The sequence below is a fragment of the Dermacentor variabilis genome, chromosome 2 (genome assembly GCF_050947875.1).
Source record: "Dermacentor variabilis isolate Ectoservices chromosome 2, ASM5094787v1, whole genome shotgun sequence".
Classification (NCBI taxonomy): Eukaryota; Metazoa; Arthropoda; class Arachnida; order Ixodida; family Ixodidae; genus Dermacentor; species Dermacentor variabilis.
The window spans coordinates 30120935-30143789 of NC_134569.1; the positions used below are offsets into that span (position 1 = coordinate 30120935).

The following is a 22855-nucleotide window of genomic DNA, read 5'->3' on the forward strand; positions in this document are numbered from 1 at the left end:
GTGAAACCATTGGAATAGAAAGGACGTGTTACCTTGCAAACTTGTACAGGTTACAGAAAAAAAAAGTAACATATTAGTTACTTCCTTGAAAACCCTAATTCACAGTGTAGATGTTCTGTACTTTGTTATAGCATGTAACAAAGACATATTATTGCTAGTTGCTCACTTACTCTGTGGACCACCACAAAACGTTCAGCTTCGAATCTTCGTTTGCATTTTGTGGAATTGCCATAGCCCATGTTTTGGAGTATTGGTTCAAGAGTATGCCCATTCATTTATTCCTTATACATTGGTGATAGAGTGGATGTAAGTTTGCATGTGAGTTGGAGTGAATGTGCATAGATAACATGTGAGAAACTTACTATGTCAAGAAGCAGTGCTACTCTTTTTGTCACTGTGTAATGAGCACTACACACTTGCCAACATACCAAAGTTCAAGTCCTTTCTTTGGAGGATAGCGATACAGTGCTTGTGGAGGAATAAATTTTTATCCTTGAAGATCGTGCATCACAAAAGGTTGACAACACAGGCAGTCTAATCCTTATGTAGCAGCGGCTTGGGAACTTGGCCACACAAATTTGTCTCGTCTGCCAGTCACTATTTTTGCAGCCAGCTACTGCACACGTGTGTCTTCCCTTTCCACGTTTTGCAGCATGAATGGAGCACGATGTGTTGGCAAACACCCAGTTGTGTTTCGGACAGCGGATCGCACAGCAGCAAGGCAGAAGCGATAGTGGTTTCGTATTTGCACGCTTTCACTGAGACAATGTGCGCCTTGGCGCCATAAGTGGCATCTCATTCCTCTAAAGCAAACTGCTCTGTGAAAAGCGTCTATAGAGGTTTTCATCCATTTGGACACAGTAGTTGTCTACACATTGTGGGGTCTCTCCTCCCGTACTCTTGGGACAAAGGAACGACAGTACAGTAGTGCAAACAATCACAAGGGCATTTATTGCACCTTTCATAAATCAATGCCTGCTAGCCGAGTTGCTATCCGCAAAACATGCCGATGGGCGCGCGACAAATCTAGAAGTCTGACTCACCGCGACCGGAAGCGAGCGAATATGTTCGCCCCATGCTGGATCCCAAGGCCTGGTCGTTCGCGTGTATGGTCACGCGAATCGTGGCGCGTTCGAGGGCGGCCACGCGAGGCGGTCTCGCAGAAGCATGGGTCGGCGCGCACGCGGGATACGTCCCCGCCGCGCGCCGACTCGCCGGGCAAGAGGGTCGCTGCACGTGCGGCACGGCCGTCCCGCTTCCTGTCTCGAACCCCAACAGCCTGAGCGCCTTGTCTCCCGGCGCCGAGTAACCCCGCAGCGGCGCGACGCTCGCGCCATCTCTCGCACCGCGCTTGTACCACCCGACCGCCGCGGGCGCCAGGCCACGCGGCGGGCGAAGCCGCCCTGCAGGAGACGAGCCACGCGGGAAAACTAGATCTCAGGGGAGGCGTGAGGGTCGCGCATCCCCACATCCCCCCAACCTTAAATCACTACATATTCCGGCGAGACATGTGACACGGTCTAACATCAAACTGTGCTTCGCAAACAAGGTAGAACATTAAACAGTGGTCGCGCCGAAGAAATGTCCGCACGCTGTCCATAACATGCGAGCCGACATTGTCCTTGGGTGCACCGCTGGCGTCAGCCGGTCACAGCGGCAGCTTTGCAGACTCGACGGCACGATGCCAGGCCACGACTCCGGAGACGACGACGCAGTAGTCGGTACGAACAAGCGTCGCTCGCGCCGACGCGCACTGCTGGGAAGAGCCGCCGTAGCTGTCGGTGACCGCCGGCTCTTTTGTCCGCCACCGAGGGTTGTGAGCTGGATGCAGGAGGCCGCCGAAGTCGCCGCGCCGAACTGGCCACAGCATCACCATCGCCCGGGGTGGCTCGATCGTAGTCCGGGGCAGCAGCAGACGATGTGCAGGTGACGGCAAACCAGGGGTGACTCCAATCACGCTGCGTAAACTCAACACACTCGGCAAACACTAAAGTAGTGCAAGGGAGAGGAATTATGCATGCGCATCGCCCACGTGGTACGATGTTCAACTCGGCTAGCAAAAGATCGGGCAGCTACTCAGATGCTAAGTTCACGTGAACGAAGCTCGCTTTCTTGAGTCGAACGAGTAATTTCAGTTCGTGCGAGGCTAAATAGAATGAGGGAAGCGAATTGCAACACCTCAACGCCACGGTCCACCAGGTTGTGTCCCTCCACGTGCGACAGGCAGCTTCGTAAAGCCTTAGGCCTAAATCGTCGCTACCCTGACAACAACCGGCATCCAAAAACAACACTCAAAATGAGCGCAAAACAGGCAGCCGCGAGGAGACGTTAGCTCTGTGAGGTGGTCCTACTCCGCTCGGTGCACGCAGCATCCGAGTTGACGGCGCCCACCGTCCCAGACGGTGTCGGAGCGCCCGGTGCCAGGCCGCAATACCAGTCAGCCCGTAGTGGCACCCGTGGCCCGCGGCCACCCGGCTCCCAGAGCCGCGACTTCATCAGAGTCAAAGAGATAGGAGAAGCTATTTACATGAGAAATTCGGACCACCCACGAGGCTTCCGTACTCACTCGCTTCAGGCTTGCCACTGCTCTGCGGGCGCTCAGCCTCGCTCTCCCAGGATGCAGACCACGTGGCTCTCGTACTGACGAATTTCATTAAAAAAAACACTTGCGGAAAGGCTTAGCACGTTGACATGTTCAAACACACTACAGCCACCATCACCTCGCTCAAGAAAGCACGCCGCCGACGCTAGCGATCAAAATTCACGCTAGGCCTACGCTTCGGTTCAAACAAAGGTCTCGAACGAAGCAGAACTGTTAAAACTATCGTCCGATGCCCCAAGAGGTCCACGTTGGGCAGCCAGATGTGGGTTCCTCTCACACCCGTACTCTTGGGACAAAGGAACGACAACACAGTAGTGCAAACAATCAAAAGGGCATTTATTGCACCTTTCATAGATCAGTGCCTGCTAGCCGAGTTGCTATCCACAAAACATGCCGATGGGCGCGCGACAAATCTAGAAGTCTGACTCACCGCGACCGGAAGCGAGCGAATATGTTCGCCCCATGCTGGATCCCAAGGCCTGGTCGTTCGCGTGTATGGTCACGCGAATCGTGGCGCGTTCGAGGGCGGCCACGCGAGGCGGTCTCGCAGAAGCATGGGTCGGCGCGCACGCGGGATACGTCCCCGCCGCGCGCCGACTCGCCGGGCAAGAGGGTCGCTGCACGTGCGGCACGGCCGTCCCGCTTCCTGTCTCGAACCCCAACAGCCTGAGCGCCTTGTCTCCCGGCGCCGAGTAACCCCGCAGCGGCGCGACGCTCGCGCCATCTCTCGCACCGCGCTTGTACCACCCGACCGCCGCGGGCGCCAGGCCACGCGGCGGGCGAAGCCGCCCTGCAGGAGACGAGCCACGCGGGAAAACTAGATCTCAGGGGAGGCGTGAGGGTCGCGCATCCCCACAACATCTAAGTGCTCAACGCTAGATGGCCTGTATAGCTTGTTTCATCCAAATGTAACTTGTTACATGTAATTGGTTACTGAAGAAAGTAATTGTATGAAATCACCAAGCACTACTTCACTAATCACAAGCAGGTTCTACTCAAATTGAGGACGACGCAACGAGCTATGGAAAGAAGAATCATGGGTCTAACGTTAAGGGATAAGAAAAGAGCAGATTGGGGGAGGGAACAAACGCTAGTTAATGACATCTTAGTTGAAATCAAGAAAAAGAAATGGGGGGGCATGGGCAGGACATGTAATGAGGAGGGAAGATAACCAATGGTCATTAAGGGTTACGGACTGGATTCCAAGGGAAGGGAAGCGTAGCAGGGGACGGCAGAAAGTTAGGTGGGCGGATAAGATTAAGAAATTTGCAGGGATGACATGGCCACAATTAGTACATGACCGGGGTTGTTGAAGTATGGGAGAGGCCTTTGCCCTGCAGTGGGCGTAACCAGGCTGATGATGATGATGACCAAGCACAGTTAAGAGTACAAGGGTTTTATTTGTACGTCCCTTCACTTGATCTATTCCATCATCTAGCTCCTCTTCCTCATTTCTCAAGCTGTAACCCGCCACTCACTCATGTCTATGACCAGCAACGTGCCAGAAGAAAATTTTGCCACAGATGAGCCCTGTGGTCAAGTGGCCATGGTCACTTGAAGAGCTCACACAGAGGTGTTGATAATCGGAGCTGGTTTGATCTTTGCGATAGCAACTGTCTTCACGCCCATTGCGCAGGATTGTGAAATGTTCAGAATATTTGATGACGGGGAAAAGATTGTTGTAGTGGGGCTGAAGAGAACCGCGAGGCATGTCAACCCGGGCAAAAAGGTGTGAGAATGTTTGCAGGTTTGAGGGCAGGAAAATGTGCTCATTTGCGCGAGCAGAAGTTCGCTGTGGACGGAAGTTGTGCATGAAAATGCGTGTACGCTGGACGAAAGATGTATCCGAAACATTCGGCATAGTTACCGGGTTGATGAGGTCGCTTCGCAAATGGAGCGTGCAGCCGTAAACCATCTTAACTAATGAGCAGGTGAGTTCTTGTTGGAGTGTTGACCAAAGGCCGAGCAGCGCGATTGGAAGGTAGGTGCGATACCGAATCCTCCACATGAAGCTGAGTGGTGAGTGCAGCTTTCAAGTGTCGACGTAGCCTCTTGACAATGCCGTTAGATGCAGGGTGGTAAGCAGATGTGTGAATGCGTGCACAACCAAGAAGGGATGTTACATACGGGAAAGATACTGACGCAAACTGTATGCCTCGATCAGTGGTCACTGTTGATAGCCCACCAAAATGGCTAATCCATGTAGACGGAAAAGTATTACCAACTGTCTCTGTCATGTCAGGCATTGGAGCTGCTTCAGGCCACCATGCATACTTATCAATACACATAAGCAAATACGTATAACCACGTCATGGTGGCAAAGGGCCAACAATGTCCAAATGAATGGTGTTGAAACATGCATCTGGGTGAGGGAATTTGCCCAATGGAGGCTTGGTGTGTCGTTGCAGCTTGATTCGTTGACATGCTGTACAAGTGTGGACCCAGTCGTGTATATCAGCATGTGTGCCTGGCCAAACATAACCTTCGGTGATGAGGTGTAGCGGGGCACATACACCTGTGTGGCAGATTGAGTGCAGTGTATAAAACACAGCACAACGAAGAAAAGCAGGAGCATGAATGCAGGTACTGTTAGGTGAAAACTCGCACCAGAGTGTGACGTCATGGTCGGCAAAGTTGACTTGCTCCAAGTGGAGGGGATGTAGAAGGTCGGAGTTGTGGAAGGTGGGCAGAACATTACGTGGCGTTGATGGTACTACGACTGAGAGCATCTGCTATCCTCTTAAGGCTGCCTTTGACGTAGCCTATGTCTGTCGTGAATTCGGCAATAAAAGCAAGACGCCGGAGCACTAGGAGTATGGGTGGCACTGCAGGAAAGTAAAGCCAAAACAAGTGGTTTGTGGTCGGAAAGAATTACAAATTGTCGCCCTTCAAGAAAGTACCCGAAATGCTTCACTGCGAGGTAGGCCGTGAGGAGCTCCTGCCCGAAAGTATTGTATTGGCATTCAGTGTTGCGTAACTTGTGGGAAAAGATGGGAGCTCATGCACCATTAATCCAGTGATGAAGAGCAGCTCCCATGGCTTCTAAGGAAGTTTCCACCATAAGCCTAGCGGGAGCAGCCTGTGAAGACTGATGCAGGAGCGCGGCTTCTGCAAGCTCGGTCTTAACGGCGGCGAAAGCTTGATCAAGACGGTGTCCCAAGGAAGTGCGGTATACTTGGCCTTCGAAATGGAAAGGAGTGCTTCAAGAGGCTGCAGCAAGGCCTGAACTGTCAGGCAGCGGAGTGATGCCATGATTGGTGACGTGATATCCGAGAAAATCGATCTCTGGAACCCCAAACTGACATTTGTCAACATTGATGACTAGATTGTAATCACAAAGTCGAATGAACAGCTTATGTAGATGTGCTTTGTGGTTTCAGCATCGCTGCTGGCAACGAGATAATCTATGTAGGCAAAACAAAATGGTAACCCTTTGGTGACTTCGTCTGTAAAACGCTGAAACGTTTTAACTGCGTTGCACAAACCGAAAAGCATGAATAAATACTCAAAAAGGCCAAATGGTGTAGTTATAGCAGTTTTTGGAATGTCGGCTGACTCAATGAGAATCTGTTGATAAGCTGATAAGCTCTCACAAGATAGATTTTCTAATATATTATTGTGCCTGTTAAAATGGGGGGCGTGCAATCCTGGATATTGGGTAGTGGGTATCGGTAGAGAACAGTGATCGCATTCATTGCAAGATAATCACCACAGGGTTGCCTGTCATTGTTCTTCTTAGGCACCATGTGTATGTAGTGCTGATGACCACGAGCTTGATGACTGACGAATGATTTTTAGTTGCAACATCTGCTCGGATTCATTGCGGGCAACTCAAAGTTTGTCGGGACTGAGTCGGCGAGGGGCGACAGTGAATAGGCAGGCTTGTGGTAACCATACAATGGGTTTCAGTGTGTTTAGGGGCTTTATCCATCGGAGACTGTAGTAATCTTCGGAAACTCGTTGAGTAGAGCTGCATACATTGAGGTAGGCAGTTTGATGAAAGTAAGGCTGAGAGCAGTAGCGTGCAACTGAAAACCATTGACTGACATACGCATGATGTTATCCGCCAAGCGACAGTGGGTCATGTCCATGAGCAGATGAAAATGGCCCAAGAAATCTGCCTCTAAGATTACATAGCGGACGTCTGCTATCCAAAATAACCATGCCAACCTTATCTTCGGACCGAGATCGATGGTAGAGACTTCTGTCTGTAAGTTGCATTGACGGAAGGGTTAGTAGCTTGTAGGGGGAAGATGCCGGTCAGCTTTGGATGCAAAAATTATGCTGACCTCCGCACGATTGTCTACAAACAAATGCATTCTTGTGGTTCGGTTGGTTATATGGAAAAGGCAGCTTGACGTATGGCCATGATTGCCCGCTGCTGTTATTGACGACTGGCCTGAGCATTTCCCATGTGCCACGAGCAGGGTGATACACATTGATGAGCCGCGGCATGAAGACATCAGTTGTAGTAGTAGCACAGGCCCTGTGATGAAAAACTGCGCCCTGCCTGGAATATCTCTTGCATAGAAGGTGGTGTGAGAGGCTGATGAATTGGATAAGGTCGGTCATTGAATTTGTGAGTGTTGTGTAATTCTTGGCACAAGGTGGCTACTTGAGATGCGAGCTCTTTTAATATTTCCCAAAGGGAATCCACTTCAGGTAGTGGAGAGCTACGGACAGCATTTATGACTGCTGGAGCGACGTCCATCATATCGTCAGCCATTTCGACAAGTTCCGACAAAGGCTTATGCTTAGCTGTGACTAGAGCCATGCATACGTAGGCTGGAAGAAGTTATACGAACAACTCGCATAACACAGCTTTGTCCAAGGAGTCTGTTGGTTATCAATGAGGTGTTGCAGGTGACATAGAAACTGAGTTGGACGTCGTTCACCAAGCTCTTCGTTGTTCAGGAGCTGCTGAATATGTTGATGTGCAGGCAGGGCAAGACATCGAAGAAGAGCCTCTGATTGTTGTATAGGGTATTTCCTGATGTGGCTGGACGAGGATGTCGTGCATTTTGACCACAGCCTGTAGCGGCAAAGCTTCAAGTAAGAGTTAATATTTGCGAAACTCCGGTGTGACGTGATGATTGCAGAACTTGTGCTCAGCTTGTATGAACCATAACATTGGATCGGCAAGCCATAGCTGTGGTAGCATAATGGTAGACGTAGCTCCTGTAACCCTGTCGAAGGCAACTGATGAGTTGTAGAGTTAGTAGGAGCGGAGTTGGAGTCTGGTGTCTGAGTTTCATCCATTGAAGGTTGTGTTCGTAGTGCGTTCACCAGTAACTATGGAACCACCAAGCAGAGCACAGGGCTTTTATTTGTACATCTCTTCAGTTGATCTACTCCATCATTTATAACTCATCTTCCTCGTTTCTTAAACTGTACCCCACTACTCACTCATGTCTAACAGCGACACTCCGGAAGAAAAGTTTGCAACAGTTACTGAGTGTAATTGATTACAAGTAATAAATTACATTTAATTCATTATGTACAAGTTTGCTACCTTGTATCAGAACTGAGAGCTGAGCTAGGTCTTACTGCTTTATAACGCGGGTTGTGCACAAAACACATGAACCATGGAAAGGAACAGACAATGTAAGTGCAACCTCATTGCCGACATTGTAATGACTATTAGGGGAACACTGTAAAGCAATAATAAAGTTGAACTGAATTGAAACATCACAATTTTGAATTTGTGGGGTCTCAAACATGCTCGTGGAACGAAGGAACGGCAACACAGTAATGCAAGCATTCACAATGGCATTTATTGCACTTTTCATAGAACATGCCTATGGGCTCTGGTGAATTGCAGAAGTCGAGACTCATCGCGGCAGGATATCATGCGAATATGCTCACCCCCATGCTGGACACGAACACCTAATCGTTCCCGGGTAAAGTTGCATGAGCGGTGGCACGAACGAATGATCGTGTTCGTCCATCCCGGTGCCCTGCAGCGAAGCCTTTCTCGGGATGGTTCCACAAAGCGTGGTGATGGCCGTGCAAGACGTCTGTGCACCCAGCTGACCCCGAGCCAAGGGAGATGCTATGTTTTGTGCCCGAGTAGCCCCACCGTTAGCTGGCATCAGCAGTACAACACTCAGGCTATCTCTTGTGCCCTTCTTCTACTACATCGACTGATGTAGCAGATGTAGTAGGAGACTAGACGTGCAGGGAAGCCAGATTACAAGAGATGCGAGAGCCATGCTTGGAAAACATAAAGGTGGCATAAGAGAGTCGAGCGTCCCCACAAATTACCTGAAAAATGAATCTTATTACTGTGAATGCAGATTAGGTAGGCTAGAAAAGACGTAGAAGTGAGACATGTAGTGAAGCCACTTTGTAGTTCTTGTACTAGTTCCTCATGAAGTTGCAGGTTATAACAGTGCTTGCTAGGGACTAATTTTTTTATAAGCAAAAATTACACTGCATTCTAGACTAACCAAAGGCACAGCTCGGAGAACTTCAGAAACATTGTGCAAGAGACTGCTTAAATACTCAAATGTATTTCGAAATCTGAGATGTTATTCAAACATACTAGCATGAGATTCTAGCACAAAATTCAAGATAGAAAAGTTCAATAATTTTCTTCTCTCATAAATAACCCTTTTCTGTAAAACAAGTCTTGCAGAAATAACTTTCCCATCTAAACTGTAAGAATGTTGCTCTTTAGTGTACCTTTAACCCTTTCAGTGTTGGCTTCGGAGGCACACTCTCCCAGGGTTGGGTATTATAAAACAGAACACTATTTTTGGCTGTGCAGAAATGAAAAAGAAAAATGACAGATAATAGCAAATGCTCTCTTGGTGTGGACCCTACATACCTATCAGGCAAAGGAATGTCAAAAGTAACATGGCAGGCAGAAACCTGGAAATATGCTGGTGCATCAGTGACATTGAAAGGGTTCATCATACATACACAACAATAAGTTAGATTGAATGTTGGGGGTGATGGTGTGATGACCTTAAATTTTCTTTAAATTGTATGGCACATCAGTCCATTTCTGGTGCTCTAAGTTACAACTGAGCTTGTGCGTTAATTGTGATTCCCTTGCAGAATATAGTGTTTTACAAAGCCGTTTTACATCTGTCTGACAGTGCACCGAGAGCTAAAAGGGTTGGCCATTTTTTTACATGCTACAGTCAACTTTTGGTAAACATTACTCTTAGTGTTCAGCTCAGTGAAAGTTCCGATGTTCTCGTTGTGGTCACTTTCGCGGCGTATGCAATCAGATTGTGTGCACCAAGCAACCACAGCCGGTTCGAACATGAGCCTCCATGCGTACAAGACGCTGTGACCACACCAGCCCTGGCCACTCTGTGTGCTAATGCATTGCTGCACACGGTTGCCCCACTGGTCCCAGCAGTTGGCAACCAAGGCGCTGTAAGAGTTGAGGACATCGGGATGAAAACTTGGGAGGTTTGTTTACATTATTTACAGTGAGCCGACCAAGTAATTAACATAGAGTCATTACGGGCCGGCAGCAACTCGGACGCTGCGGCCCATGGCAAGAAGCTCGAAAGAGATGAATCTAGGAATGCTCCAGGTCTGCGTCTTTTAAGCCCTTCGGTGTCTCGAAGACACGTCACGTTCGGCCAATGGGAGAGCCCGCTCAGGTGATGCCATCTTCGGCCAATCGGCGAGGGCTTACTTCTCCCTGCGGTCTTTCCTTGCTGACTTGCAATGCGCCGTCACAATAGATGGATGGGGGCGACGCTGCCAGGTTTTCACGGCGCATTACAGCCGTCCTGCTTCGGGACCCACTTTACCCACAACAGTGCCAGGCTCTCGCTTCACTTTCGGGAAGAGTCAAGCAGTGAATAGCTCCACCTGCTGCATGTGTAGTGGGGGCCGCCAACTTGTTTGCTCGTGCCGCGCCTCGGAAATGTGGTATCCGTGCTTCTGCGCTCCTTAATTAGCTGTGGTCTGATGAACTCGAAGTAGGCTCAGGAAACGGTCCCGTATCTAACAGCGCACAGACCACGCGGGGGTTGTTACTCTGCCAGCCAATCACGTAAGCAAAGAAAATCGTCATGCGGCCATTTCAAAATGAAGTCTTACTGAATGCCTCCAGAGCGTCCGCTGTTCTTGAAGACTTTTTTTTTTTTTTTTTTTTTTTATCAGCGGAAGCGATGAGGTGTGCAGCAGACATTGGACAAAGTGTATGAAGTCCGAGCATTTCACTTTTGAAAAGTCCATGGTACAGTTCATTTCACTGCTGACACCATTTTACTCGTGGAACTTCACTGGCAACCGAAGTGAAGCTTGATAATAAATAGTTGCAGCGAGGCAATCGTTTTATTTCAGTTCAATAAAAAATTAGGCTTTCATCGTTACACTATAGTAGACGAGTGAAAACGTATAAAATTACGTGCTTGTAAATTCATTTTTGTGGTTACCACATTATTTAGGTAGCAGGGAAAGTTTGAAGTATGAACTATTTGCAGCCTCAGGGAGGAACAGTGGCTCGTGGTTATGAAGGTGTGGGTGGGGCATCACTGCAGACCTTAAGTTGTATTCAACTATGGGGGAAGACGAGACCACGATTCGACAGCACGATCAGATGACACTGCCTCATGACATCGAGACTGAAAAGTGTGCGCATCTGCTGAGGCTAGGATCCCTTCGAGCCAAAGTAATGAATGTCTGGCGGCAGCCCCTTTGTCCGCCACTGGAAGAGAGAAACACGTACGCAGCTCCCGATGCCTAGGTGTGGTCTCTCCAGGCTCCATCTTGTGGAACTGGGCGTGCCGCTCTATTAATGGCAGAAACACTGGAAAAGGGGTTTGAGTTTCCGCATAACAGAATTAAGTTTTCTCGCAATACAAATTATAATACAATGCTATCGTCTCTATAGGTTGTCTGTAAGTTCTACTTTACGATTTTTCTGACACATTTTACTTTGAGAAATTCAGTTCAGTAACTTCTTTATGCTACATGGAGGGCCTTGCATGGTGGGTATGCATGGTTCGGAATGAATTTTGCCAAAATAACGGTCGATGCCGGATTTTTGCGACATGGGACCCTTAATGCTATCTCCGTAACGGCTGTCGGCATTACTTGGACAACATCTGAGGGCTGTGCGTAAGACTGTGTGCGAGTGCTTGCGATGGCCATTGTGATCGTAACGCTTGCACGGTGGGTGCCAGCAATGGTGTACATTTCCTAAAGCAAATGTTCTGTGCTACCGCTTCTTTTACCATTTCACTGTACCGCGGCTCTGAATCTCGAATGACGCCGCTTCCATACCATGCGCACTGGCTATCAAGTGAGTGTGCCAGAGCACCTGTGACAGAACTGCACATGCACCTGAAGTGTGCTGATTTTTATCCCAATTAAACAGCCTAACCACATGTGCTATGTAGTCTTTCTTATTTTTAGGAGTGGGCAAATAGTAACTTTTGACACCAAATAAAATGCTACCAAAGATAAATCGAATAGGACATCATTATATATGCTACTGAAATTTCGCACACCCCTACTAGCATATCATTTCCGGAAAACTTATCTGCACAGTATACCTGCAACAGTATACCTGCAGCTATCGAATTTATAGCTGCTGTCCCATGATAGTTTCACCACATGCATTATATTTGGGTAAACAACCAAATAAGTTGACATCAGCAATTGACAGATGGCAAACGTTGAAACAAACCCTTATAGTAAACGTTTATGTATACACATTTGCACATTCATCATGTTATTGAATGACACTTATCAGTTCAATCAGAATGCCTAATTTTACTCCTGTTTTTTATCAGCAGAGAATACAGTGACATGCAAGCAGCATTCTTTGGGTTGCATTCCTTCCTTCACATGTTCGCTTGTTCAATTCTTCATGAATAAGTTGCTTAGGCAGTGGGAGCACATCAAATGCAGATTATTCTTGTATAATATCATAATTGTGTGACCCATATTCACACTAAGTGGTACACAAGCAGGTGCATTATATGGGCGTAGATACGGAGACTGGTGTGAACAAAAGTTCACTGCAAATTGCGTGTTTATCTGTACTGGGTAATTTCTCTCGGAGCCCATCCCACACCAATAGTGAGCTAAAATCGTACAGGCACATGGACAAAGGAATTGCAAATAATTCCAGACCATTGCTGTGTGAGATAAAGAGCATGAGGCAATCCGTTCTATCACGTGAATTCATCTGCAGGAGTACTGCCATCTGCGCTTCGTCCGTGGGCCATACATACCGAAAATCTCTGCCTTTTATGACATCTGTGTTCTGATGCCCAAGCACTGCAAATACTGATTACAAGCATTGCAAGGGCTTTGTCCGCATGCTTTAACATGGCACTGAGTGCAAAAGCCGTTCGGCCAGCTCATACAACAATAGGAAACTCGACATCTTTCAAGCGGGAGAGAAGGCAAAATCCCGCACACACAAAAGGGGAAGCAGGCCATCGACAAAGCAGGGACGCTTTCCATATGTCCACTTACCTCGACTTTTATCTGGATAGCATCTACTCACCTTCCTTCTGCTTCTGATGCACTTTTGGTAAATAATTATTATTGTTAGTGTGGGGAAAGGAGGCATCCCTTGCAGCCATTACCATAACTATATCGCACAATGTGAATATTTGAACTATTTCACGGCAGGTGGAAGAGCTATCATCAGCCGACATTCCTGGAAGTGCTCACCTTCATGTGCACTAGCTCAGATCAACGCTGCTTAGCTTCAACGCTTCCGGGATCTGGCGCTATTGCACTTAAACATGGCCGATGGCCTAAGAACATTTGTTCTCCACCCAAATCTCCATTCATGTTCAAGCAGTTTGCAAACAGCATTGAAAGAGAGAGAGAGATAGACAGAGACAAAAGCAGTGCCCCTTACATAAATGATGTTTTAGGATGCATGAGGCTAATAGGGTTTCAGTTGGCTACGCGTAAGCCCTTTCTGTTGCACATGTTCATAAAAAGCATCCTTTTTGGCGCACTGCCAGGTGCGCAAAAGGGGCTGTGCGCATTGTTAGCTCCGAAGTTATAGAAATGAGCTTGCTGGGGGATTCTGAACTTAGGGAAATGGGCATCAGGTCACGCGACCCATGCAGTCAAAACAAAACTGGTGTCAGCTGTGCACATAAATTTAATTTCTATGCACGTGCACTTGGTCCAGGGAAGCTTACAGAACCACTGCGACTGCTTTGAGCAGTTGGGCCTCCCCACTCTGCTGTTCCACGGAACCTAACAGTGCCGGTGACAACCTTTCTCGAGGAAGTCGCTCCAAAAACTGTTTTTGCTTAGTCGCTCTTGTAAATGTTTCATTGTTACGCTATACTCTCTTACTAACCTTTGTGTCTGCTCTTTCGTTGCCACCTCTTTTCCACCGCTGATTGCTGTTCAGGTGTGCGTAGACTGATGCTAGACAGATAATGCGGTCAATAGCAATTTCATTCCCTTTCTATCTGTATGTTTATAGGCACAAAGCTACATTATTTACCGTTTCAAGCCTAGAACCTTGCTTTAGCAGGCCCGTACTTTGCAGAATGCTAAAAAAAGAAAAGTAGACACTAGGAAGAAAAAGAAACCAAACTAGTTAGCGATCAATGTCACTCCAGGTTCCATCCACTTCAGTCTCAATCTGTCTTTATTATTACAAGTGTTGTGTTCGGACGAAATTGTGAGCACTGCAGTCTGCAGGACATCTACCGAGGCGGTTTTCGAAGCAGTGGCCTACACTCACATAGGAGCCACGTCAAAAGTGGCAGTGGCGAACGAGTTGCCACGCCTATAGCCACCATCAGCAGCACTAACCACTTTACCCCGAGAAAGGTTCGACCAAGCCATTGTTGAAAGTATCAGCGAGGAAAAGGCCGCCATGCACAGTAGCAAAACAGCAATGGTGCCAGGCTCAACTCTTCCTGGCAGGAAAGGGGGAGGGGGAATTTCCCTCAACTACAGCAGATCACCTGTCGCAGCGTCACAACAGCGACAGACTGGAGCGTGCTGCAACAGCGAAAAACAGGTTCTTTCCCTTTTCCCAAACATGACTGAGTGGTGTCGCCTGGTGGAAGAATCTGAACTACATGGAAGATGGCGGCTGTGATATTGTATCCATAAGTCTGTATGTGTTTATAACTGAATTTTCCATAAAATTTAGTGCGTGTCATGTCCTGCTGAACATAAGTTCTGTTCAGAAAAGGGTTTCGCTCACCAGTCTCCAAACCTTCCATTGAAAGACTCCTGCTGTGAGTTTTAAGCTTTAATGGTGAAAGAACGCCAGAACGGTAGTTCTGTCAAGTTTACAAGAGAAGTTCGTGAAGCAGGCAAAATGAGCTACAGCAAAGTCATTGTGATTTAAAAGCGATGTGTTCCTTGTCAACCAGTGATATTCCAAAATCTCTGCTGCTCGTCTGCTGCTTCTAAAGGTAAATCTTTCTTAATAAAGTGCATATGTACTGTTAGATACGGACCTTTTTCCTGGCATCACTTGAGTTCACCAGGCCACATCCAATCGCCGTCGCACCCAATTAAGGTGCGCAGAAGCGCGTCTAACACGTTCCCGGACCTGTCAGACAAGTTCACGGCCCCCATCTTGTGCGCCGCAAGTTGAGCTATTGTCCCCCCGCTTGACTCTTCCCGAAAGTGCCACGGGAACCTGGAACGGTTCCAGGTAATCTTGGTCCCGAGCGAAGCTGCTTTCCAGCTCTGAAAGGCCGCTCGAAAACAACCAGTCTTCCCCTGCTGAGCACTTGCCAACTCGTCGGCAACGCCGTGGCAAGTCACCCCCGATGAGCCTATTGCGACGTCTGTTGCAGACCAGGAGGCAACACCAGTGGCAAGTCATCCCTCGGACAGTGGAGCCCTTGGAGCGACCCCTTGGAGCGACCCCCTGAACCGAATGTGACTGCTCTGGCACGGGCACCTACCATTGGAGGAAAATGACGACACCTGAGCGGTCTTGACGATTGGCCAAACATGACGTGACCCCAAGACACCGAAGGGGTTAAAAGCGAGAGACAGGGAGCCGAGAGAAGCACTCCTTCATTCATCTCTTTCGGGCTTCTTGCAACGAGCCACAGCATCCAATTTGCTGCTGGCCATCAATGATTTTATGACTGTTAATTACGTTGTGTTGTGTCAGTAAATAATGTAAATAAGCCTCCAGTTTCATCTCAAAATCCTCCTCAACGACGGCCAACTCCTGCACTCAACGGCAAGATCCAATAGTACCCCACAAAAGGCGAGTGTTACGTGCAAGCTTCAAAAAAAAAAATGAAAATTTGCCTCCTCTCTACTTTTCCTATGTTCTCTCTTTGGGGTCGTGTCTGTGGGATTTTTATGAATTTTGAAGTTCACAGGTTGGTGGGTATGTATGTTCACCTAAGAAGTGTAATTTCTTGATTTTGCTTGTGAACTTATGCTTGGTTATCTTGCTGTTATGTTTAAATTGACCATGGTGGAAAGCATGTGTGATCCAGATTCATTTGGCTGAAATAACCGTAAGCATTATGGCATTTCAGAGGCCTCCATTCTGCTATACAAGCTCCAGTGAGAGGGCTTTTAATTTACTGCACACTTTTGACTTGAGTCAGTTTCTGTAGACTACGTTCCATGATGTCCCAATGGCTATGGCATTGTGTTGCTAAGCTTGAGGTCGTAGGTTCAATCCCGGCTGTGATGGCTCCATTTTTACGAGGGTGAAATGCCAAAAACGCTTTAGTACTTGGATTGGATTATGAGGCAGGCCTCATAATCGGAACTTGGTTTAGGCACATAAAGCCCCATAATTTAATTTAATTCTCATCGACAGACTTGTGGGACATTTAAATTTGTTCTAGGAAAAATGCCTGCACGCACTTACTCTGCATTAAAGGGAAGCTGAAAGCTTTTCCAGAAAAAATGAGTGAAGAGCAGTAAGCCGTGGTTTTCAACCCTCTGAATTCGAATATCGCATCGAAAAAATCGCATCGAGCGATTTTGCACGCGACGGTGGTGGGCGACGGCTTCAAGCGACAAAATGGGCCGTCGCTTGAACAAATCGCTCGGTGTTGTCGCTCGACCGCTCGTTTCTAGAAATCTAGAACTCGTCGCCCGTTGCCCGGAAATGCTATGAGCGACTAGCCAATTGTGCGAAGCCAAAACTGGATGTACATAACTCAAATACTACTGTTTGTCGCACGGAACGGGCAAACTATTGAATTTTACACGTGCAAGAATAAGAATTTAGTGCAAGACCTTCAGAAATATTTTGTGCTCCTTCAGTAAAATACATCAACTTAAATTGATAAAGCATGCGTCACGCTAGTTTCGGCAGCGTATATTGCTGCTCTCATACCGGGAAGTCGTCGCTCAAAGCCGTTGCTCGCGTGGCGTTCACCCGAACGCCACGTGTGAACGCGACAGCCATCGCCTCGCTTGTAGCGCTGTCGCGTGCAAGATCAATTGTAAGGGGTTTATACTTGTACATACTACACGCACGTACATACTTGTACATACTACATGTACGAGCCGATTGCGAAGAGCCGGCCTTCCCAAGAAGCAAAAAATGCTGGTGCAAGCACGGCTTTCCACGCGAACGAAGGCGGTGTTAGCATCTCCTTGTGTTGGAAATGTTCTTTGGTGAGTGTTTTTTGCTAAGCTGCATTCAGCGTTCCAGTGAGTACGTTTCCGGGCAAACAACTGTAGTGTTATGTTCCTGCATGCCTCCTCGTAGAACGTAAGCGGTGATGCGATCTTCAGCATTTGTGCGCTGCCCCAAAGCTGTCGGCAATCTACACAGATGGTTTAAACGCGGGAAAAGTTTACCGGCTGTTGTAGCACGTGTAGTATAGAACCTTCATCAGCGCGCCATCCGCACGCTACTTGTAACCGGCGAATTCCGTCGGCTACGTGAGATGGTCGGTTTCTTATGTGTGCGAGAGAAGGGGGAGCGCAGCATCTTGGTGTGAGCAGGCTTTCCAACATATGGAAACTTTACGCTTGCACTGCGTTATGGTAGCTGCATGCAGGCTGTTTCACAACACGTGCGAATAGAAAATTTGTGGCGCTTGGCGATGAAACCTGCGTCAAGGGTGGGCGATAAACATGCACCTTCCGTTCAGCCTGCTATATTTTTTTGAGGACAACCCAAAGCACGCATTATTGATAAACTCCGGTGGTAATCGTCACGGAAGTGGTTAGAGCACAACACTTGCTCTTGAGTGCTTGAAGTTGTTTCGCTTCACAGCAGCCTCCCACTTAGCTGAAAGCTTCTTGTCTTGCAGGAACTAATGGAACATCGGAACATTGTCGCGGCCGCTGGTGTTCGTGCAAGCTTAGGCTGCACAGAACGCCGGCATGATAGGCCTACAAGTTCAATTGATGCTGCGCACGTCAACTACCACTCCTATATACACACAAATAAAGGAATGTAGGGTCGAGCGAAATAGATTAGGACGGCACGCACGCAGAAATAAGCCCGGTCAGGCACGGTCACGGAGACTGCGAAGGAGCAGAACACCAGTGTTGGCGTCACTAAGCCGCGGTTTCCGGTCTCCGCTCGCATCGTCAGCGTCAGCAGCAGCGCGCAGCGCTCGACGGGGGGCGGAGCTCCTAAGTGAAAAATTCCCCGCAAAATTTTACCTTCATGGTTTATAAGGTTCCCACATCCATATATGAGTGTCTTATTGAATTCGACAGACTCTTCAGTTTCCCTTTAAGGAGCTTTGTATGTAGAGCATGACTGACGACTGTTAATGGCACACACGCACTGCAGAGCATATCTGAAATGCAAACATTCAGAATAATGTGGCTTTTTGGAAACTACCACTTTCGTGGAACACCTTCAGTTGATTTAACAGAAGCGTCCTCTGCTGACGCTTCTGTTGTTGAATTGGTAATGGGCGTGGATTTTTGCGATTGTTTGCTTCACCTGCTGTACCATCTACTCTTTCAAAAGAAATGACTAAAGTTACTTTCGGACTGTCCCTCATAGTTTGCATATGCAGGCTTCTTTTGAGAGTGGGAATTATTGCAGTTTGGCTCGTAAAATCTTTATCCCTGAGTGAGATAAATGAAATTTCTCTGAATTTCATTTACACAGGGGAAGCCCGTGTAAACCTAGGGACCTTCATTCCCTCTGTGACAGTTACGAGCCTTCAGTGTGGAACTCAGATACATACGAGGGCAGTGCTTGAAGTCAAGGGGGAGCCCGTGGGGGCGGGGACACTTTTTAAGGAGGGTGCTCGCCCCCCTTCCCATTTTCGGTAGGTCAAGTGTAGCACTGCGGCACCCATCAACAGGTGCTTCAGGTGATTTTATTAACCGTGGTTCCTTGTTCGGGACAATTCCAACTCCCAAATTTTGCAGTTCAGGATTTAAGTGATTAAATTCATTAGTGATATATATGAGCATGCTGAGTATGCGCACACTGTACTGGGGGGTATTCTGTAAGAGTCCACCTAGTGGACTGTCCATTTCGGCCGCTGCTGATTGGATGCAGCTATACTAGAGAGGGAGACAAGCGGTCCTAGCCAATCAGCAGCAGCTGAAATGGACAATCCACTAGGTGCTCTTACAGAACACCCCCCTCCCCTGGTTGCCGACCTGTCAGGGAACCCTACACAGGAGGGAGACCTTATGCCCTGTAACCAGCGGGCGTAGTCTGCAAGTGTCCGCTAAAGCCCAGTTTAAGGGGCTTTAGTGTCCGCCTAGTGGTTTAACCATTTCAGCTGCTGCTGAAGTGCTGATTGGCTGGGGTACAAGCGAGGAGGCAGGCGCCCTTGGCGTCTCCCCTTCTCGCTCGTACAGCTCCAGCCAATCAGCGTTGGCCGAAATGGACAGTCCACTGTACTCGCGGACAATTTTCTGTGGCAATGAAGGGAAAGCTACGGGGGCGGAGCCTCTGCACATGTGTTACCACGCCAAGTACTCCGCCAGCGTTTGAAAGAGCTTATGGTTGCTAGGAACAGACGCTGAATCGACGCAGCTTCCACGTGCGACAGTTTCGCGTTTGCCCAGACGCGGAAGGGAAAAGCCGCAAAATCAGTAAACTTTTACGTTCGGTGATGTGTTTTGACCTATTTAACTACTGCTAATAAGGTGTTTGTTCTCACTTCCCGAGCATAAACTACCGTGGATGAAAACACAGGACTCTTTTCAGAAGCGCTCTCTTGTGCGCGCTTTGCCTCCGTAAGTTTCCCCTTCATTGCCACAGTTGTCCGCTAGTATAGGTGGACAGGCGCTGCTACTGCGCCAAGCGTTTGGCGCGAAGACGTGTGTACACACCTCGGGGGTGAGTCAGCGCCTGCTCGACGGCGCATGTAACATGCGGGGTTTTTCGGGACCATAAATACCTGCGCGTGCTTGTTTGTTTCCGCAATTCACAGGCAGCGTTTCCGGGCCGCACCGATAATGACCTTGGAGGTCGCCGCGGGCGGTTGGAGAGCAAGGTGTTCGCCGGAGGCGTTCTTCCTCCGCCTCGGGGGCGCGCGGGGCTTCGGGCCACCTCTGGCCGGACGAACGCGTGGCGACGCACGAAAGCGGGACGCCGGCACCTCCTTCCTCTGGCGAAAAACGGTTTCCGTCTCGGCCGCCATTTCACGAGTTTCGGTTTTGGTGTTTGTTCACTAGTCTACAGCAGTCTGCGCGCTACGTTCAGTTGAACCTTGGTGGGAGCATCTTTTTTGCCGCAACGTGGTCACGAGAGACTGCGTTGCGGGTGATAAGTGAGGCCTGTGCTTGCCGCACAGCGCTGGTGAGTGGCGCGCGTCGAGGGGGGCGTGTTGCCCGCGCGCTGCCGACCCTGTTGCGCCTACCTCGTGGCGCGGCGTAGCCCCTCTCGTGTGGGCATAGCGCGTTTTGTCGGTCAGCCGTTTGTTGCGGAAGTGCGACGGAGGAGCTCGCTCGTCCCGCGGTGGGGAGGGCTGCCGCGGTGTGAGCTGGCGGAGGAGGGGGGGGGGCGAGAGGAGGAGGAGGCGTTGCCAGGGGCGACGTCAGCGCCGCGGTCCGTCCGTGCCGCAGCGGCGGCCGTCGGGAGAGCCGTGGGGCTGGCTCCGGAGTCAGCCGCGGTCCCGGGCCATGGTCGAGCCCTACATCGGAGGCGCCCTGCACCCCGCAGCCTGGGACTGGCCGCCGGGGGCCCCGCTCTGCTGTGCCGCGTACAGCCCGCGCTGCTTCATCATCCAGAAGGTGCGCAGTGAGCTCCGCTCTCTCGTTGCGGCCCCAGCGGCCGGCGAGCCGCGCTACCAGATGGTTCGCCAGCGCCGGCCTCCAGCCGACGTGGATGGCGTGGAAACGCGGTCGCCGCGGCGTGCCCGGCGCACCACGATCGGTTCACGCCGCCGGAATCCGCTCGTCTCGCGCGCACTAGGGCCACGGGGGACTGCCGCTGCGGCTGGGCCTACTGTCCCACGGAAACCCCTTCCCGCCCTCTCCCCCCCCCTCCTGTCATGCAGCCGACAATGCTGCCGTATGTGCCCGCATAGCGCGACTCTGGCCCGATCAACAGGTGTTGTTCTCGCGCTGTCCAACTCGGCGGCGCGACGTGTGGCTGTGCGTCTTTTCCTTGGGCGAGTTGGTTATTTTGGTGTCTGCTGCTGCTGCTACACGCTCGGTCGCCCCGCTGGTCGAGCGGCGCCCGTACCGTTTGTGTGCGTGTCTGTGTATGTGTGTATGTGCGTGCTCTTTGGTAGCCCCACCATCGTGTGGTTGCCGGCGCAGATTGTCGAGCCCGCGCGCTGGAGCTGTGCGCGCGGCGTAGTCGTCGTTCCCTGGCCTCCTCTCCCTAACTTTATATATATATATATATATATATATATATATATATATATATATATATATATATATATATATATATATATATATATATATAATGCGTGAATGTCACCTTTGCGATGATTACTGTGTGTTCAGAGAACGCGTGCGCGGTCGTCCTGTAAAGCGCATGGCAGTGCAGTAAGCGGGGAGCTTTCTGCACCTGACGTCTCTCCCGTGTTTCGCTTCTTTACATTTAGCGCCGCGCGCACGAAGCTGCAAGAAACCGTAGACGTGGCGGTGACCGCGTCGCCTCCGTAGTCTGTTGCATTTCGCGCTCACTAGTGGCGGTGCCCATCTTGCTTTTTCACCCCCTGCTTTCCACCTCCAGCGCGGTATCTGTTGGCGGAGCTCCTACAAACTTTTCGATTGTGTGCCGCCCGAGTTGCTTCGCGCCGCATCCTATCATCTTCCTTTCCACCTGTCCGGGGTTCGCGCTACTGAAGAAAGCGCGATATTTCGTTAGCGCAGTCGATAGTTAATCACGGTTCTGCGCGCTGATGACTTGTCTCTTGTCCCGATCGCGCGCGCACTTGATCGTCGTTACCGTGTCGTTTTTCTCTGTTTTGATTTCTTTCTGTGTTTTTCTTCGCATTTTTACAGAATTCCGGCAGTGCCGCATCGGATCGCATGTATTTGGACAAGTACATTGACGTAAGTGTGGCAGCAGCAGTCAGAGACGTACGCCCTCTGATGTTTAACGCGCCGTCCGACGTCGGTCTTCACCCCCTTTTTCGCGATTTAGGGTTCCTGCAGCTCATGGCAATTCACACTCCGTTCGCTTAGGGCGGCTGAGTCGCGAGAGAACACCGTTTTGCTGCTACGTGGTCGTAATTTTTGTTCCCTGCAGTCGGCTTTCAGTGTGAAAGAGCGCACAGCTCACGCTTTTTGTGGCCACTCTTCCTCGTTGGGGATTCATTGTAGCTTGGTCGAAGAGGAAGCGCGCGTTGTTCGCGTCAGAGATAGGTTGTCAGTAGAGTCTGGCTGTTCGTCTGCTAGTACGTCAATTGGAACGCATCGAAGGGCCGCCGCGGGACGCAGTGCGTCGACCGAGGCGTGACACAGGGGGCGACCGAATTTTGAAGCCCGTCGCGGAACGGTGACAGTTTCGGATGTTTGACATCTTCAGCAGGTGTCAATTTCCCGACACTTTCAATGGCCGCTTTAAACTTACGGTGGGCCCTGACGAGCGGGCGATCTTGCATTTCTTTGTTGGCGAAACGTTCGCGTACATTTGCGCACTTAGGTGGTGAATTTATTCTACTGCGCCGTCTCTCGTGGCCCAGGCGGTGGGTCATCGTCAATCAGTACAACTGTATCGCTACGAAACACGTTGCGACTTTCAGATATCTTGTGGCGAGATACGAACATCGTAAATGTGATTCGCGAGAAAATTGCGGCAACATCGTTCCTTCGTTCAGCTTCGCACTTGGGCTCCAAGATGAATCGCATGCGTCGTGCTTTGCGTCGATGGTCCGCGTAGCCCGCGATTCGGTGTCG

At 49.7% G+C, this 22855-nt stretch overlaps 1 protein-coding gene across 8 annotated transcripts in view; it reads left to right on the forward strand.

Annotated features, from left to right (window-relative positions):
* Positions 1-22855, forward strand: part of Larp4B (La-related protein 4B) — a 123105-nt gene that overhangs the window by 13318 nt on the left and 86932 nt on the right. For 2 of the 8 annotated variants that reach the window (XM_075680070.1, XM_075680071.1), the window contains one exon: positions 21959-22009. The exons of 2 other annotated variants lie outside the window; for them this stretch is intronic. In XM_075680070.1, coding sequence (XP_075536185.1) covers positions 21959-22009 — 51 coding nt within the window. Of the gene's footprint in view, positions 1-20578; positions 20732-21958; positions 22010-22855 lie in introns of those variants that run through there. 4 more of the 8 variants (XR_012825907.1, XM_075680067.1, XM_075680068.1 and 1 more) reach the window with 4 other exon arrangements.